The sequence below is a fragment of the Aptenodytes patagonicus genome, chromosome Z, assembly GCF_965638725.1.
Source record: "Aptenodytes patagonicus chromosome Z, bAptPat1.pri.cur, whole genome shotgun sequence".
Classification (NCBI taxonomy): domain Eukaryota; kingdom Metazoa; phylum Chordata; class Aves; order Sphenisciformes; family Spheniscidae; genus Aptenodytes; species Aptenodytes patagonicus.
The window spans coordinates 12379461-12397688 of NC_134982.1; the positions used below are offsets into that span (position 1 = coordinate 12379461).

An 18228-nucleotide genomic window follows, 5' to 3' on the forward strand; every position below is an offset into this window, starting at 1 on the left:
ACGTGGGGTAAAGCACAGTGGATGGGGGGGTATCGGGGAGCCCATGGGACTTGCTAACAGTCCACCCTTCCTTTCTGTCCCAGGGGAAATGGTGCGACAGGCTCGTATTCTGGCCCAGGCCACCTCCGACCTCGTCAATGCCATCAAAGCTGATGCAGAGGGAGAGACGGACCTGGAGAACTCGCGCAAGCTGCTGAGCGCGGCCAAGATCCTGGCTGACGCCACTGCCAAGATGGTGGAGGCTGCGAAGGTCAGTGGCATGGGGGAGGATGGACGCTGGCTTTGGTCCCCAGTCCCATCCGACACCATCAGCTCAGTGCTGTGGAGGGCCAAGCAGCCCTTGGGTGGGGGAGCGGTTCCCAGAGCAGGGTCCTGCATTGAGCTGGGGACCTGCGCAATGGAGTGGGGCTCCTCCTGGAGCTGTGGGTGGCAGCAGAGGAGCTGTTAGCTCTTCTGCTGCTGAGCAATCCCAGAGAGGCCTTCAGCATCTCCCTGGCATTGCAGACAGCCAGGCTGCCTGGGGGTGCTCCCCAGCGTCAGGCCAAAGCACAGCTGCTGCTTCAGGAGGACAAGGGACCCGGTTGCCCCTGCAAGGTGTGATGGGTTTCCTCTTTCTCCAGGGAGCCGCAGCACACCCAGACAGCGAGGAGCAGCAGCAGCGGCTGCGCGAGGCAGCGGAGGGGCTCCGCATGGCGACCAATGCCGCGGCCCAGAACGCCATTAAGAAGAAGCTTGTGCACAAGCTGGAGGTGAGATGCTGGGCAAGGGGGCCATGGAGGGCAAGCAGGCACGGTCAGCGAGTGAGACCTGGCTGGGACCCCCCACATCCCTGCACTTTCCAGAGGGATAAAGTCCTTTTCATGTACAGTGCCCATGCCGCATCCCACAGAGATCTCCCCACAGCTGCCATCCCTTCCCTTGTGCACACCGTGTCGCTTTGGGATGCCGGGCACTGAGGGTACTGGGGATGCTCTGGTGTCACAAGCAGAGGCGTGGGAGGAGAAGTTTAGGGGGAGCTGGGCCCCAGTGTGTGGCTGGGGGGGCTTGGGGCAGGCTGCCCTGCCACTGGTGCTAACCCATGCCTCCCCCCGCCAGCACGCAGCCAAGCAAGCCGCCGCCTCCGCCACCCAGACCATCGCTGCCGCGCAGCACGCCGCCTCCTCCAACAAGAACCCTGCCGCGCAGCAGCAGCTGGTGCAGAGCTGCAAGGTAAGGGCGCGGGCCTGATCCTGGCACTTCCTGTGCTTCCTTTCCCCGTCCCTTCTCCCATCAGCTGTGCCGGGGTTCCATGCTCAGCTGCAGAGGGCAGGCAGGACCTTGCGATCCTCATGCAGCTCCCCCGGGAGCCGATCTTTCGGTCACTGGTCCTGGATTAGATCTATCTCCTCCTGGCTGAGCCTCTCCAGTGACCCTTCTCTCAATGCCAGGTGGTGGCAGAGCAGATCCCGATGCTGGTGCAGGGCGTACGAGGAAGCCAGTCCCAGCCGGATAGCCCCAGTGCCCAGCTGGCTCTCATTGCTGCCAGCCAGAACTTCCTGCAGGTACCCGCGCTCTCCAGAGCCTCACACACCGGCTCTGGCATTACAGCTTTCCTACCATGCCTGCCCCTCCTCTAAGATAGCGGAAAACCTGCTGCACGTGGGCAGCTGAGAGATGCTGCAGGTTTGTGCCCTTCTCATGGCTTTTTCTTTTGGCCCGGCAGCCTGGTGGGAAGATGGTAGCTGCAGCCAAGGCCACCGTCCCCACCATCACAGACCAAGCCTCCGCGATGCAACTCAGCCAGTGTGCCAAGAACTTGGCCGCGGCTCTGGCTGAGCTCCGCACAGCTGCCCAGAAGGTGAGAAGCTGGGTCCAGTCCCACAGCGGGACCCCAGCTACACAGAGCTGGGGGTGACAGTGGCGACAGCCCGGTGGCAGGTCATGGTCTCTGCCACAGCAGGGTGGGCTCAGCAGTCGCCTCGCTCACCTTCCCTTCTCCCCCATCGCAGGCTCAGGAGGCATGTGGACCCCTGGAGATAGACTCCGCGCTGGGTCTGGTGCAGAGCCTGGAGAGGGACTTGCAGGAAGCCAAGGCAGCTGCCCGTGACGGCAAGCTCAAGCCTCTGCCGGGAGAGACGGTGAGGGCACAGGGAATGGTGGCTCAGGGTGATGCGGGGTGGGCGCTGGAGCAGGGGAGCCGCCAGAAGGTGCAGCCCACCAGCATGTCCCCACTCATCCCCCTGCAGATGGAGAAGTGTGCCCAGGACCTGGGGAACAGCACAAAAGCCGTCAGCTCTGCCATTGCTCACCTCCTGGGAGAGGTGGCCCAGGGCAACGAGAACTACACAGGTACTGGCCTCCACGCTGGGGCTGGGAGAGGGGAGGGGACCATGCCGGCAGCCACTGACCTCTCCATCCCCCCAGGGATCGCTGCCCGAGAGGTGGCCCAGGCCCTGCGCTCGCTCAGCCAGGCTGCCCGTGGTGTGGCAGCCAGCACCCCCGACCCGCAGGCACAGAGCGCCATGCTAGAGTGTGCCAGCGACGTCATGGATAAAGCTAACAACCTCATCGAGGAAGCGCGGAAAGCAGTGGCCAAGCCTGGTGACCCAGAGAGCCAGCAGCGCCTGGCCCAGGTAGGGGGAGTGGGGACCCGCGTACCCCTGACCAGCCTGCAGGAAGAGCATGGGGTTGGCCAGGAGACGGTGACCGCTCTTTGCTTCTCCGCAGGTGGCCAAGGCAGTGTCACAGGCCCTGAGCCGCTGCGTCAACTGTCTGCCAGGGCAGCGGGACGTGGATGCTGCCATCCGCATGGTGGGAGAGGCCAGCAAGAGGCTGCTTGCAGATTCGGTGAGCTGAGCAAGGGCGGGAGGGGAAGGGGGAAGCCTTGCAGGGATGCGAGATGGTCTGTCCACACCGGGTTCCTCTGTAGCATATGCCCAAGCATGTGCCAGACCTTCGTCCTCCATCTCCATCCTCTCCTAACACCTCTCCCTGCCTCCAGTTCCCTCCCAGCACCAAGAATTTCCAGGAGGCGCAGAGCCAGCTGAACCGAGCAGCCGCAGGGCTCAACCAGTCTGCCAACGAGCTGGTGCAGGCATCGCGTGGCACCCCTCAAGACCTGGCCAAGTCCTCCGGCAAATTTGGGCAGGACTTCAATGAGTTCCTGCAGGCAGGAGTGGAGATGGCCAGCCAGTCCCCGGTGAGAGCAAACACCTGTTGGGGGATCCTGGGTACAGTGAGAGGTTTGGGGTGCCTGGGAAGGCAGCTGACCGCAGGCGGGGTGGCCAGGCAGCGGTGGTTACAGTGGCTGTGGCCAACGCAGCTGGTGAGATGGGGACTGGGGCTGTGCAAAACCGCAACAGCGGGGAGAAAGTGGCTTGGGTTTGTTCAGCAAGCATTGCCGCCGTATCCTTGCTGTTGGCGGGCGAGTTAGATGAAGGGAACCGGCTCAGCTTGAAAACCGCTGGAGAAGACCCAGGGTGGGTGGGGAGCTTGGAAACCTGCTGCAGGTAACTCTTCTTGGCTCCCTTCTTGGCTCCTTGCAGAATAAGGAAGACCAGGCACAGGTGGTGTCAAACTTGAAGAGCATCTCCATGTCCTCCAGCAAGCTGCTGCTGGCTGCAAAGGCACTCTCCGCCGACCCTGCAGCCCCCAACCTCAAGAATCAGTTGGCAGCAGCAGCACGGTAGGAGGAACCGCTCCCTGTGAACTGTTTGCTGTAGCAGTGGGTCCGGGTGTTGGAGCTGGTGTTGATCCATGGGTCTTTCTCCCCTGTCCCCGGCAGGGCCGTGACCGACAGCATAAACCAGCTGATCACCATGTGCACCCAGCAGGCGCCAGGCCAGAAGGAGTGTGACAATGCCCTGCGGGAGCTGGAGGTGAGAAGCTACATCTTGACAAGGCAGTGGAGGGGCTGAGATGTCTGGGTGCTGAGACGGTGGGGAGTGGGGAGCTGCACCCTGCTGTGAGGGGCAGGAGGGAGCAAAGAGGAGGTGCAAGTGGAGGTCGCGGACCCTTCCCTTGGATGTGACACCTGTGTTCCTACAGACGGTGAAGGAGCTGTTGGAGAACCCCACCCAGACCGTCAACGACATGTCCTACTTCAACTGCCTTGACAGTGTCATGGAGAACTCCAAGGTGAGCCCTGAGCTGGAGGTGGAGGTTTGGGGAAGGATGGGGAGGTTTGGGAAGGATGTGGGGGCAAAAGGACATGGGCATCCTCCCCTGTTGATGAAGCACAGTGAGCTCTGAACCTGGGAGCATGGTACGGGAGCGGGAGGTGGTCTCTAACTGGTGCATGGTGTGTCCTGCAGGTGCTGGGCGAGTCCATGGCTGGCATCTCCCAGAATGCCAAGAACAGCAAACTGCCCGAGTTCGGCGACTCCATCAGTGCCGCCTCCAAAGCTCTCTGTGGGCTGACGGAGGCAGCTGCCCAGGTGAGACACACTCAGTCCCAGCCCTGAGTGTTACCCCGGTGCATAGTTGCTGTATGCACCCTTCCAAGCCTGCCCCCATGGGATGGTGCTGCCAGCCTCCTCCACAGCCCGTGCCTGCTCTGAGCCTCCCCACCGTGTGCAAGCTCCCTCTCACCGCCTCTCTCGTTCTCCTAGGCTGCCTACCTTGTGGGGGTCTCGGACCCCAATAGCCAGGCTGGACAGCAGGGCTTGGTAGACCCCACTCAGTTTGCCAGAGCTAACCAAGCCATACAGATGGCCTGCCAGAATCTGGTGGATCCTGCCTGCACCCAGTCCCAGGTGAGTATGAGGTGGGGCACCGTTACGGGCATTTTCTTTTATGAAAGGGAGCGTGAGGCTAGTTGGAAGAGCTGCGTCCCAAGAATTGGCCAAGATTATGGCTAGTGTCTCATCAGGCCCCATTGGCTGTACTGGGAACCAGCTGGCAGCTTTGGTGCAAGGGTGACAGTCCAGATGGGGGGCTGTATGGGCATGCAGGACCTTGGCAATCTTTCTTGGGTCACAAGAGGGACTCCTGTGGTCACTGGTGCCCCACGTGGGGCCGGTGGGAAGGGAGAGCTGCGGGGATGGGGAGTCATGGTGGATCCTGCCTTACCCTGCTCTTCCCTGCAGGTGCTGTCAGCAGCCACCATCGTAGCGAAGCACACCTCGGCCCTGTGCAACACATGCCGCCTGGCCTCCTCCCGCACTGCCAACCCTGTGGCCAAGCGCCAGTTTGTCCAGTCAGCCAAGGAGGTGGCCAATAGCACGGCCAACCTGGTGAAGACCATCAAGGTGCGGTCTCCCTGCTGGGGCACCGTGGTGGGGATGGGATTTGGGGCATGGTGGGGGTTGGATAACTGCTCTGGTCTTTCCACACCAGGCCCTGGATGGCGAGTTCAACGAGGAGAACCGGGAGCGGTGCCGTGCCGCCACCGCCCCTCTCATAGAGGCCGTGGATAACCTGACAGCCTTCGCCTCCAACCCAGAGTTTGCCACCGTTCCTGCCCAGATCAGCCTGGAGGTGGGATGCCGCAGGGGCAGGGAGGATGTGGCCTGGCTGTGACAGGGGCTGCTTGTAGGGTGGGGAGGAGCTGTGCCTCCCCCTGAGCTTGGGATGGAGTCCTAGTGCGAGGCTGGTGCCTTGGGGGGTGTGATGGGGAGGTGGCAGCAAGCCTTGGGCTTCAGGGGGCTGCTCCGGTGTGAGAGTCGTGGGACAGGGAGTAACTTCCTATGCACAGTCCCTTGCCTCACCAGCCCGTCATCTCCCTGTGCAGGGACGCAGAGCCATGGAGCCCATTGTCTCTTCGGCCAAGACCATGCTGGAGAGCTCTGCCGGCCTCATCCAGACCGCCCGCTCTCTGGCTGTCAACCCCAAGGACCCACCGCAGTGGTCGGTGCTAGCTGGCCACTCTCGCACCGTCTCAGACTCCATCAAGAAGCTGATCACCAACATGAGGTGAGGAGAGTCCTGCCCGCTTGACTGTGGCCCTGTCCCTGCTGGTAGGTACCCCTGCTCTGAGCGAGCATCCCTGGGGATGTTTTGGCCCATCATCTCCTTGGCTGCTACTGGCGGCGGGAGGCAAGGAATGGGACAGAAGATGCCGTCCCTCTTGTCCTGCGCGGGAGCTGCTCCTCCAGCCCTGGCATGGGTTGATGGGAACACATGCTGGCATGCCTGGGCTCTATGACACTGGGTTGCCCCAAAGCCCGGGAGAGGGGTCCTGCCCCTCACCGGCATCAGCCGAGGCTGGGCACGAAGGGGTGGCATAGCACCTGCCAGCACTGGGCTGATCCTTCTGTCACACAGGGACAAAGCTCCAGGCCAGCGAGAGTGTGACGAGGCCATTGAGGTCCTGAACAGATGCATGCGGGAGGTGGACCAGGCCTCCCTCGCTGCCATCAGCCAGCAGCTGGCCCCCCGAGAAGATATCTCCCAGGAGGTGGGTCGGGGATGCACCGCTGCAAGCTTAACAGGGATGGGCGTCCTTCCCCCTGGCTCCCAGCACGACACGGTGACCCCAGCCCTGCTGCAACCTCATGCAACACTCTCTCTTTGCAACAGGCTTTGCACAACCAGATGATCACGGCTGTCCAGGAGATCAGCAACCTGATTGAGCCTGTGGCCAGCGCGGCGCGGGCCGAGGCCTCACAGCTGGGGCACAAGGTAACACGGGGATGATGATGCTGATGAGGCACTCAGTGCGCGTGGAGGAGCTCATGGCGGGAGGAGAGGCACAAGGCAGCTGGGGCTGGAAGCTGCTAATGCTGATGCTGCTCTTCCCTAGGTGTCGCAGATGGCTCAGTACTTTGAGCCGCTCATTATGGCGGCTATCGGCGCTGCCTCCAAAACGCCCAACCACCAGCAGCAGATGAACCTCCTGGACCAGACCAAAACGCTGGCCGAGTCCGCCCTGCAGATGCTGTACACGGCCAAGGAGGCTGGTGGGAACCCCAAGGTGAGCAGGAGGAGCACGTGTCAGTGGCGTGCTCCCCTTTGCGTGTGGGTGCTGCATGGTGCACATGCGTGTGCCAGACACAGAAACCTGGGGTAAATGTGCGGCATCCCTGTCAGGAGGGGAGCCACTGCCCGCCTTCCCTCACTCTGGCTTGTTCTTGCAGCAAGCTGCCCACACCCAGGAGGCTCTGGAGGAGGCCGTGCAGATGATGAAGGAAGCAGTGGAGGACCTGACCACCACCCTGAATGAGGCAGCCAGCGCTGCAGGTGTTGTGGGTGGCATGGTGGACTCCATCACCCAGGCCATCAACCAGGTGAGGGGAGCGTGGAGAGGACCTGGCCAGCGCTGGGGGTGGGAGAGAGGAAGAGTCAGGGTCAAACCCTACAAGGTCTTTGGGCTGGAGCTGGAGCCAGAGTCTCCTGATGGTCTCTTGCAGCTGGACGAGGGGCCGATGGGCGAGCCAGAGGGGACCTTTGTGGACTACCAGACCACGATGGTGAAGACAGCTAAGGCCATCGCAGTGACTGTGCAGGAGATGGTGGGTGCAAGCAAGCCTGTCACTGCAGAAAGCACTGTCTGCCACCCAGGCAGGCAACTGCCCTCCTTGCTTGCCTGTCCTAGTGTAGGGCCCTTCCAACTCCGGCTCTTCTTCCATCGGCAGGTCACCAAATCTACCACCAACCCGGACGAGCTGGGCATACTGGCCAACCAACTCACCAATGACTATGGGCAGCTGGCGCAAGAGGCCAAGCCAGCTGCGCTCACCGCCGAGAATGAGGAGGTGCGAGCACGGGGGGGAGTGCTGCAGCATGCCATGGGGCAGAGCAGGGTCTGCTGGGGCATGACAGCAGAGGGCAGGGACACTCGAACCTCCCGTCGCAGCTGGGGGCAGGCAGCGTTCACACCTCCCCTGTAACATGGTGTGGAAACGTGGAGCAAAGCCGTGTTTCCTTTTTCCCCCTCCTGAGTGGGAGAACTGGGAGAGAGGAGCTGGGTCGGGGTGGCTGGTGTTTCCCAGCAGGTATTAGGGATGCGGGGCTTAGTTCCCTGCCGGCTTTCTCACACATGTATTCCTCTCCAGATCGGCTCCCACATCAAGCGCCGGGTGCAGGAGCTGGGTCATGGCTGCGCCGCCCTGGTCACCAAGGCTGGAGCGCTGCAGTGCAGCCCCAGCGATGCCTACACCAAGAAGGAGCTGATAGAGAGTGCGCGCAAGGTTTCCGAGAAGGTGAGCAGCCTGGAGAGAGGGGCAACAGCGTGGCAAGGTGGGAGGGATGCCGGATTGAGCCATGTGCCCTTGGAGCCTCCGTGATAGGTTCTCCCCTGGTCCTGTTGGGCTCTGCTGGCTCTCTCAGCCATGCTCGCCCTGCCCAGCTGCTGGGGTGGAGGATGGATCCCCCTCTCCAGGCACCATAACAGCAGCTGGTGCTGTGATGGGTGAGTGTGATGTCCAGGTGCTGCCTGCTGATGTGCCAATGATGGCCTGCCAGAGGAGACTGATCTACACACTGGTGGCAGCCCAGGGCTCTCCAAATCAGTTCTTGCAGTGGTGGGCGTAGTGTTTGCTCCGTCTCCAGCCAAGCCTGAAGCTCATGCTGGGTGATGGATCTCCCCTTCATCTTTTGCTGGTGTGGTGGAAAGCGTCCTGTCCATTAGTCAATCTAAAGAACATCTGAATAACAGATGAAAACATGGCTAAAAGTCTCTATTCAATAAGGCAGCGGTAGAGCAGCAAAGCTTGTAAGCAAGAGTACAACAGCAAAACACTTGTTCATAGTGCCTGGCACATGCCTGCACGCTCAAGACCTCCTGCAGGTCCTTCCTTTCCAAGATTGCTTTCCATCAGGAAACTTGTTCTCCTATGAGTGCTTGCCCAAGTACAGAAATTGAGTTTAGCAGCTAAAGAAGGAACAAGCTGCGATGTTCTGATGCTCATCATGCAAACCCTATTAATTTGGAAACTAGCAGAGTTCAATATCTCCTGGACCCCCAAACACAATAGCTAAGAAGGGGTGTCCAGACCACGTGATTCCCAATTCCCCTCCTTGGTGTGAAGCGGCTCCATCCTGGGAGGTATCGGAGAATGTGTGTGGTGGAGGTTGCCTGAACCTGCTCTGCTCCCCAGTCACCCTACTTGTACCCTGCAGGTGTCTCACGTGCTGGCAGCCCTGCAGGCTGGGAACCGCGGGACGCAAGCCTGCATCACAGCAGCCAGCGCCGTCTCTGGCATCATTGCTGACCTCGATACCACCATCATGTTTGCCACGGCAGGAACCCTCAACCGGGAGAACTCGGAGACCTTCGCTGACCACAGGTACCCAGGCACCTCGTCTGGCCTCTGCTCAGACAGAGACAGGGGTCAGACTGTGTCCCCTGGTCTCCCACCTTTCTGAGCTGTGGACCAGCTCCAAGGAGAGCTGCAAATTCAGGTCACACTGACTCTGTTGCCCCTCCAGCTTGTACATACAGAAGGCAGGGTCCACAGCCTCTCTACGCCCCAAGGACCATGCGTGCGTGTAGAGGGCTGTGTTCCCTCTGACTCCCTTCTTCTCCCTAGGGAGGGCATCTTGAAAACAGCCAAGGCGCTGGTGGAGGACACCAAGGTGCTGGTGCAGAACGCCACGGCCAGCCAGGAGAAGCTAGCCCAGGCTGCCCAGTCCTCAGTGTCCACTATCACCCGCCTGGCGGAGGTGGTAAAACTGGGTGCCGCGAGCCTGGGATCTGAAGACCCGGAGACTCAGGTGGGTTGGGAGGTGTGGGGTGAACGGAGGCTGCTCATAGCTTGCTTGAAGGGGTTGAGGGTTGAAGGTGGTGTGTGGTGCTCCGGGCTGGACTCTGCGTGTCATGGAGAGGGCTGGCTGGGCTTTGGCTTGTGCTGGCTGCGCTGTATACATGTATGCTGTGTGCCCTGGGGTGCCCACATTTCCCGTTGCTGGGCCACACAGCCTGAGTGTGGCTGTAGCCAAGCCGTTGTCCTGGTCTTGCTCTCCCCAGGTAGTCCTGATCAATGCTGTGAAGGATGTGGCCAAGGCACTTGGGGACCTGATCGGTGCCACCAAGGCAGCTGCTGGCAAAGCTGGGGATGACCCTGCTGTCTACCAGCTGAAGAACTCTGCCAAGGTCTGAGCTGGGCATGAGGGCAAGAAGGGGATGGGGCAGGGGAGGCTGGAGAAAGAGCAGGGGGGCTTCTCTGCCTGTCTCGGGGCAGGAGGACAACCAGGGAGCAGTCAGGGCAAGGTGGGGGAGGAAGGGGCACATAAAAGGTGGGGCACAACATGCAGAAGAGGCATTGGTGGGAGGACAAGATGAGGTCGTGTGAATAGAGTATGGGGACAGGGCCATTTTGGACCAAACCACGAGTGAGGGACAAGTGCCAGCAGCAGCCCAGAGCTTGTGTGGGGCTTCACCTGGCTCTCTTCTCCCTTCCACAGGTGATGGTGACGAATGTCACTTCCTTGCTGAAGACAGTGAAAGCCGTCGAGGACGAGGCCACGAAGGGGACGCGGGCACTGGAGGCCACAATAGAGCACATACGCCAAGAGCTGGCAGTGAGTACAGCCGCGGTGCTGCGGCTGCCCTCCCACTCGCCGGCTGCCCTGTGCCTCACTGCCGCCTCTCGCCTCGCAGGTCTTCTCCTCCCCCGTGCCTCCCGCCAAAGTCTCCACGCCGGAGGACTTCATCCGTATGACAAAAGGCATCACGATGGCCACGGCCAAAGCGGTGGCCGCTGGCAACTCGTGTCGACAGGAGGATGTCATCGCTACGGCCAACCTGAGCCGCCGTGCCATCGCAGATATGCTGCGTGCCTGCAAGGTGGGTTGGGCAGGGGACATGGGTCTAGCACGGGTTTGTGAGTGGCTGTGGGTGCCGGCAGGGATGGTGCTGGATGTGAATTGGGGCTTCCCTGTCTCTGGGTTTCAGGAAGCCGCCTACCACCCGGAGGTGAGCGGGGACGTGCGGCAGCGGGCGCTGCGCTTCGGTAAGGAGTGTGCCGAAGGCTACCTGGAGCTGCTTGAGCACGTGCTGGTGGTGAGTGTCCCCGTCCCGGTTCCCAGGGTGGGCAGAGGCTGCCCGTGGATGCCAGGGTGCTCCCCAGATCCCCAAGGTCCTCTGGGCTCTGCACCTCCTCCCGCTGAGGTCTTTGCACAGCCCCCTTCACTGCCTGTGCCGGCACAGCACGTGGCCGAGCCCCTGCCATGGAAGCAGATGTCAGAGAGATGAACAGGCTCTGAAGAAAGATATTTGGCTAACAACAGATGGAGATTAACTGGCCATAAGCAGATGGAGGCTGGAAATTCAACAACAGGGGAGCAAAATCCTGAAGCAGCTTCCAGTAAAAGTGGTGGGAGTAAGAGACTTCAGGCAGTGTGAAAACAGAGCTTGTTAAGCTCACAGCAGAGTGGGAGACAGGCAGTGCCCACGATAGCAGAGGTGATGACTGCGAGCACCAGCTGCACCCTTTTGATCCGGTCTTCCTCTATCTGAGTCCTCCTGAGGACTTCAGCTGGCTGCTTTAATTAGCTGTGCTACAAGATGAGTGTACTTTACAAGAAGCAAATTAAGACCACAGAGCAGTAGAAAGGATCCAGTGAGGTCCTTCCAGCGGTTTGCATTCCTGGCGAGATCACAGAGGTGGAGTCAAGGGCGCTGGAGGGATGCGCAGACCCAGCCCACAGAGCTGCGAGAGCCCTCGAACCAGGGTCAGGGCAAAGATTGAGGGCGAGTCAGCTCTGTGGCAAGGTTTTGCTAAGCTGGTTAGGAGGGCTTGGTGAGAGTCTGCCATTCAGGTTCACCAGATACAAGGCAGTGGAGCTCAGACTGTGGTTTCCTGCAGGAAAAGCCCCCTTAGGCAGAGGATGACCAGCACTGGCAGCACAAAGAGGAGGTGGGCAGGAATCAATGGCTAGAAATTGAAGCCGGGTGGAGGGGAAGTCAAAGGGTGGTTTTATCCAAAGGAGGTAACCACTGGGGTACAGTTCCACAGGGAGCAGTGAGTTTTCTGTCCCGTGCATCTGGATCAAATGTCTGTCTCGAAGATGCTTTAGCCACACGTAAGTCATGGCAGCCAAGGCTGAAGTGCTGAGGAGAAATTCTCTGGCTGACCTGTTGTTAACAGATGATTGGGCTAATGACTTAGTGTGGTAGTGTCCGAGGTCAGCCTACTTGCAGGAACACGCTATTCTGCTGTATTTTGGGTGTAACCGTCCAGCTGCATGCGACGTCTCTTGAATAGCATACATTGGTACTTCCATGAAATGTTCACTGAAGGTGCATCTTACTAAGCTCATAGCCTCCAGGGTGCCTTCGGCTCCAGACAGAGACCATTTAGCAGTTTTAAACACGTTGTCAGAGCAGATAGCAGGCTTAATAATGTGGCATTTAGTCTGGATGCGCTTATGAGCATGTGTGCCGTCAGCTCGGGGACTCCGAGCCGTGTGCAGCTCCAGTGACTTTGCTGGGATGGCCCCATGCAAGTCTGAGGATAAAGCCATGACTCCCCCAGCCTCCGCAGCACTCTGACCTGCAAAGGCAGGAATGAAGCACGTGGGTCACATTTATCAGAGGGCAGCAGGTTCCTGGAAAGCCACGAGCAGGAAGGATGTAGGGGAATGGGAGGAGAGATGGCGGATGCGATGCTGCCTCGCTCCCTGGCAGCAGCAAGTCCATTGCCGTATGTTGGGAACCACATGGGAACCAGTGCTTTGCACGGAGCATGAACAAGCGTGGTTGGGGTTCGAGAAAGAGGGTTATTTGACTCAGGATGGAAAACATGGCTCCCGGCAGAGGAGTGGGAAAGCCTGCATATTTCACTGGGGAGGGGAAGGAATTTGAACCTCCACAGGGACTTGGTATTTGGTAACAATAGGTCTCTCCTTCCAAAAGCAGAGAGATCTGGTGGCTGAAAACTGAAGGAATTCAGGGTGGGGAGAAATAGGTGTAAAGGGGGTCAAGGAGGAGAGCGGCTCCATGGCTGCTCTGGGTGTAGGTGACTCCTCCAGCTGTGGGAGCCTCATCCAGGTGCCCCAGCTCCCCCAGCCCTGCGAGGCTGAGGTATGAGCTAATGTTGGCAGCACGGGTGGTCCCACCCAGGACCTCTGATCCTTCATTCCCACCTCTCTTCTTGGCTGTCTTTCACCCCCCACTGGAGAGCACCCACCTTCCCCTGGCCTCCCCGTGCCCCCCGTCCCCAGCGCCCGCGTGTTCCAGCCGGGGCGTTCACTGCTTTCTTCTCTCTCTTCTCCCTCCCTCCCTGTCAGCCGGTGAGTAAGGTGACATTGGGGTGCCTGCTGGTGTCTAACCTCAGCATGAGGCTTGCTCACGGCGTGTCTGCGTGCCCAGCCCAGTGCTGGGGTGGCACTTGCGTGTGTCCACAGGGACCCCGGGGTCCGTGTGTGTGCATATGTACTCACACCCGCTCTAGCTGATGGGCAGCTGTCTCCTGTGCAGTGTGAGTCGGGCCAGCGGTGAGCTCTGCTTGTGCGTACAGACCCTGCGTGTGTGCACACGTGTGTGCTGTGGTGTGTGCATGTGTCCCTCCCCACCCCAGTGAAGGACCCTTATGGCTCTGCCTGCCACATTGTCGTGCCGGGGCCAGCCCTCCTGGGCTGGGACATGGCTCCAGGGTCCCCCTCTTTGCCCGGCTTGTGTTTGCAGACAAATCAAAATGGAGGTGGTGAGGGGGAAATGCTTCTGGAGCTTGAAATGCTTGGGAGGGGTGGGGGAAAGAAGTCCTGGAGGGGGTAGCTGCTGAGTGCAGGAAGGCTTGCACTGAAGGTCTTGTGTCTGCAAGATGTCCCAGAAGCTGTGGATGCAGAAGGGCTAAGGGGAAGCTCATCCCGTCCTCAGGCAGGAGGAGACCAGCCAGGGTCACTCGAGAAAGCATCACAGACAACACCTGATGTGTACATGTGTGAGGGAGCTGGGGGATCCCACCCTCCTTCCCGGGGGAGCACACCCCAAAGAGACCTATGAGGTCCCCCTTTTCCAGGTGCTTACATCTACTCCTTCCCCACAGATCCTGCAGAAGCCAACTCACGAGCTGAAGCAGCAGCTGGCAGGCTACTCCAAGCGCGTAGCCAGCTCTGTCACTGAGCTCATCCAGGCAGCCGAGGCCATGAAAGGTAAGGAAAGGTCCTGCTCAAAGGGACAGGACCGAGGGCTGGGATTAGGGTGGAGGGCTCAGCAGCTGATGGAGGAAGTAGGATGAGGCAGGCACGCAGGTTTAACCTGCCTCGCTTCTCGTGTTTTCTAGGGACAGAGTGGGTTGACCCAGAAGACCCCACTGTCATCGCTGAGAACGAGCTGCTGGGGGCAGCGGCTGCCATCGAGGCTGCAGCCAAGAAGCTGGAGCAGCTCAAACCAAGAGCCAAGCCCAAGGTAGTGGTGCTGAGCCTTGGCTGAGCCCCATGCTCAGCTTGGGGTGGGCTGGGGCTCTCCTGCCTGTGCTTCAGCCAGGTGTGAAGCCCCATCCAACAGCCGGACCCTCTTCCTGCGCTCCCGCTGCCTCCCACATCCCCAGCTGGACCTTCCTCAGGCAGCCCATGCCCTCTTGCACCCCACAGCCCTTAATCCAGCTTTATATGTGCCCCCTCAGCCCCTGCAGCCATCATCCTGCTCTGCTCTGTCTGTCCCAGCACCCCTCCCTGCCTGGGACTGACACCCTGCTTTTGCCCACAGCAAGCAGACGAGAGCCTGAACTTTGAGGAGCAGATCCTGGAAGCTGCCAAATCCATTGCTGCAGCCACGAGCGCCCTGGTGAAGGCAGCCTCAGCGGCCCAGCGAGAACTAGTGGCCCAAGGAAAGGTAAGACTGGAAGAGGGAAAGAAATAAGAAAATGTAGTTCTCCCTTCTCCCGGGGCTGCTTGTAGCCCTCGTGCCCTCTGGTAAGAGGTGCGCGGGGCAGTGAGCCTCACTCCTCTCCTTCCTCACAGGTGGGCGCCATCCCCGCCAATGCAGTGGATGATGGACAGTGGTCCCAGGGACTCATTTCAGCCGTGAGTGTCAAGGTCATGCTCAGGGGATAGGGGGGACCCTCCTCTTGGCTCCTGCTGCAAAGATGAGGATGTTCTGCCCTTGCGCTTCTCCTCAGTGGAAGAAGCAGCCATGCTTCTTGCTCCCTCTCCCACCAGCTGAGACATGGCGTGGAAGCTGGTTCTTGCCATCCCGTGCCCCACAACCTCCTTGGGGCCGGTCAGGGCATACCCTCCCTGGGGGAGGCTCCCGTACCCCCCCTGACAGCCTCTCTCGCCGCAGGCACGCATGGTGGCTGCTGCCACCAACAACCTGTGCGAAGCCGCCAATGCAGCGGTGCAGGGCCATGCCAGTGAAGAGAAGCTCATCTCGTCTGCCAAGCAGGTGGCTGCCTCCACAGCGCAGCTCCTGGTGGCCTGCAAGGTGAAGGCTGACCATGACTCGGAGGCCATGAAGCGGCTCCAGGTGAGTCCCAGGCTGCCCTTCCAGCCCCAGCTGCCTCCTCCCAGCTGCTCGAAGGGTGGGTGGGAGTGGGGTGAGGGCACGTGGGTGCTTCCCAGGGCTCACGGTCCCTGCCTGCGTGCCATCAGCGGGGAGCTCATTGGAGCACAGGCTCCAGGTCACTTGGACTTCACTGCTAGCTGCGTGCCAGGCGTGTGAGTGATGCTGGGCTGCTGAGCCCGACGGCGTTCAGGGATGATGAACTGGCACAGGAATGCCTGAAATGTGTGCACTGCATCACTGGCATTTGAGAGGTTAATGTTTGGGGGGCATGTTTTTTAGCACCCTTAATCCTCAGAGGACATGGCACACAAAAGGCTAATGCCCATGCATTGGGGGGTTAACACGGGGTCCCAGCGCCAGTCCCTCAGGGCCAAGGGCTGGGGAGGGTCAGCAGGGCTGCCCCCCAGTCCCTGCCCCATGGCTCAGACAGGAGCCAGAGCCCAGCTGGGAGCAGCAGCGCCTGAAATGGTCATGAGTGGCTGGCAAGGCAGCGAGCCATGTAAAGGAATCCCTGCCTGCAGCTCTCAGCATGCCTAGCTGCCTCTCCTGACTGCCAGCCTGGCCTGGGCCAGGGGTTCCTTCACCCCCTTCCAGGCAGCAGTCATGCCCTGGTGCTGGGACTTACGCTGCTGCTCCCCCCCTTCCCCACTGCAGGCCGCCGGCAATGCGGTAAAGAGAGCATCGGACAATCTGGTGAAGGCAGCGCAGAAGGCAGCTGCCTTCCAGGACCACGATGAGACGGTGGTGGTGAAAGAGAAGATGGTTGGGGGAATTGCACAGGTGAGGAGTGGGGCTGCTGTGACGTGGCAGGGGCGGCTCTGACTGCCACCACAACCTGTGTGTGCTTGTCTCGGGAACATGTCCTACCACCCACTGGCATGGGGCATGTCTCCAGAGAGAGTCACAAAAAGGCTGTAGGTGCACCCATCCCACCCAGCGCCAGTTAAACACTGTGGCTTCACCCTCGTCCTGCCGCGTTTAGCAGAGGGCACAGCTGGTGATGGTGCACGCTCCCAGGAGTGTAACGCCCTGGCTTCTCCTTGGTGCAGTGCCCGCACCATCCCAGTGTCCATGACACAAGGGCAGAGCATCGGGTAAGGGGTGAAAGGTGCCCGGTATGGGATGCCACAGGTCCCAGTGCTGCCTTCTGGCCACAGGCTCGCAGCTGAGAACAGGGCACGTGGGGCTGAGCCCCAGGAGCTGTGCTCCTCCCCATTATCTCCGGAGGACCGTGGTCCCACCGCAGGAACAACAGCCCTCGTGCCTGGGCCACACCAGCCCAGGGACGCTGTGGCTATGATGGAGGGGAAGCAGCAGCTGGAGAGCCCAGCTCTGGGCTTGGCATTGCCGCTGCAGAGGCTCTGGCCATCCCTGTTGGAGGCAGCTGTGACCCCAGGGCTCTCTCCTGGCAGATCATCGCTGCCCAGGAGGAGATGCTGCGCAAGGAGCGGGAGCTGGAGGAGGCACGGAAGAAGCTGGCCATGATCCGGCAGCAGCAGTACAAGTTCCTGCCCTCGGAGCTGCGGGACGAGGAGCAGAACTGAGCCCCGCGCCCTCCCGCCGCTCACCGCACAGACTGCCGCCCACCCACCCGCTCCTATTTAAGATGACCCGCCTCAAGCAAAGGGCTGCCTGGGCTAGACCAGAGCTCTGCCCGCACCCAGAGTGCCGGGACTAACCCAGCTGCCGCTCCAAGCCGGCGCCGCACCAGCAACTCCGCTTTGCCGCCCGGCCCACCCTCCCATATGTTCCCAGGGCACGACCTGAGTGCCCGGGGGACCCAGCTGGGGTGGGAGCTGGGGCTGCACCGGCTCAGGGCTCACCTGCCAGCCCCAGGATGCGGGGCCAGAGAGCTCTCCACTGCAGGGGATTTTTTCCATGTGCCTTTGTCGTTCCCACTCGTGCTCCTTTCTTCTCTCTTCTCTGTGCGGGAGGGGGAGAGGCAGGCGGCTTGCCCTCTCCTGTGCGATGGGGTGCAGGGAGCAGCACGGTTCCTCGCCGAGCTCTCGCACAGAGCCGCCTTTTACCTCCAATGCCTTATTACTGGCTGAATCTTCCTCTTCCTCCTCTTCCACTTCCTCCGCAGCTTCCCTGGGAGGCACTGAGCCCCCCTCATGAGCATCTTCTTCAGCCTGGGTCCCGCTGGGGAGCAGCAGGGCTGGAAGCCACAGTGCCTCCGCTCAGGAATAAGGGGGGATGCAATGGTTTCACCCCCGGAGCTGCTCTTTGCCTTCCCGCCGGGCTTTCCCCCGCCCGCGGCCCCAGCCAGCTCTGCCCTCCTCCTCCTCCTTCCCAAGTGCCTGCATCGTTTTCCAAGATCTGCAGTATTTTTGTAACTTTTCCGTTTCTCTAGTATTGAGCCTGCAGCTTTCAAAGTTCATTTATTCCCCGCCCCAGCTCATGCCCTGCCCACTAACACCCAGCTCTCGCTGGGGTCCCGCAGCCCAGCATCCCACCCCTCCTTGGCTTCGGGACCCCCATCACTCCCCCTTTGCACTCGCTGAGGCTTCTCTCACTATTTTGATACTTTAAGCATCCCATATTAAACATTAAAGGAAACCAGCTCCCCCCGAGGCTCTGGGGTGGGGTGGGGGATGCCGATGTCTCCTTGGAAAGACGCGTTCATCAATAAAATCTGGTTTTCCTGCTTTCTCGCTGCCCGAGTATCAACAGGACCCCCCAGGAGAAAGGGGAGGCTGGTGGGCAGGGGTCCATGGGCGCCTGCCCTCCTGGCAGTGGAGGGGGAAGTGTAGCATGGGTGCTTATACAGGACGGAAAATATTTGAGGCACGTCCAGCCCCAGGCACCCAGCAGGCTGGACCCCCCGCTGCCAGCCATGTGCATGCCCTCGCAGGTGCTGC

The 18228-nt window shown here is 60.6% G+C and overlaps 1 protein-coding gene across 3 annotated transcripts in view; it reads left to right on the forward strand.

Annotated features, from left to right (window-relative positions):
* Window positions 1-18015, forward strand: part of LOC143172387 (talin-1) — a 35656-nt gene extending 17641 nt beyond the window's left edge. For all 3 annotated transcript variants that reach the window (XM_076361798.1, XM_076361796.1, XM_076361799.1), the window contains 38 exons: window positions 84-250; window positions 621-749; window positions 1096-1209; window positions 1428-1541; window positions 1703-1837; window positions 1989-2117; window positions 2226-2328; window positions 2404-2612; window positions 2707-2826; window positions 2981-3178; window positions 3525-3664; window positions 3764-3857; window positions 4027-4116; window positions 4293-4415; window positions 4590-4733; window positions 5067-5228; window positions 5317-5457; window positions 5711-5892; window positions 6244-6376; window positions 6499-6600; window positions 6722-6892; window positions 7056-7205; window positions 7329-7430; window positions 7554-7673; window positions 7974-8120; window positions 9040-9206; window positions 9450-9633; window positions 9887-10012; window positions 10324-10440; window positions 10520-10705; window positions 10814-10921; window positions 13908-14013; window positions 14145-14269; window positions 14570-14695; window positions 14824-14886; window positions 15146-15328; window positions 16022-16147; window positions 16780-18015. In XM_076361798.1, coding sequence (XP_076217913.1) covers window positions 84-250; window positions 621-749; window positions 1096-1209; window positions 1428-1541; window positions 1703-1837; window positions 1989-2117; window positions 2226-2328; window positions 2404-2612; window positions 2707-2826; window positions 2981-3178; window positions 3525-3664; window positions 3764-3857; window positions 4027-4116; window positions 4293-4415; window positions 4590-4733; window positions 5067-5228; window positions 5317-5457; window positions 5711-5892; window positions 6244-6376; window positions 6499-6600; window positions 6722-6892; window positions 7056-7205; window positions 7329-7430; window positions 7554-7673; window positions 7974-8120; window positions 9040-9206; window positions 9450-9633; window positions 9887-10012; window positions 10324-10440; window positions 10520-10705; window positions 10814-10921; window positions 13908-14013; window positions 14145-14269; window positions 14570-14695; window positions 14824-14886; window positions 15146-15328; window positions 16022-16147; window positions 16780-16911 — 5168 coding nt within the window. In that variant the 3' untranslated portion in view covers window positions 16912-18015. The remainder of the gene's footprint in view (window positions 1-83; window positions 251-620; window positions 750-1095; window positions 1210-1427; window positions 1542-1702; window positions 1838-1988; window positions 2118-2225; window positions 2329-2403; window positions 2613-2706; window positions 2827-2980; window positions 3179-3524; window positions 3665-3763; window positions 3858-4026; window positions 4117-4292; window positions 4416-4589; window positions 4734-5066; window positions 5229-5316; window positions 5458-5710; window positions 5893-6243; window positions 6377-6498; window positions 6601-6721; window positions 6893-7055; window positions 7206-7328; window positions 7431-7553; window positions 7674-7973; window positions 8121-9039; window positions 9207-9449; window positions 9634-9886; window positions 10013-10323; window positions 10441-10519; window positions 10706-10813; window positions 10922-13907; window positions 14014-14144; window positions 14270-14569; window positions 14696-14823; window positions 14887-15145; window positions 15329-16021; window positions 16148-16779) is intronic.
* The last annotated feature ends 213 nt before the right edge of the window (window positions 18016-18228 follow it).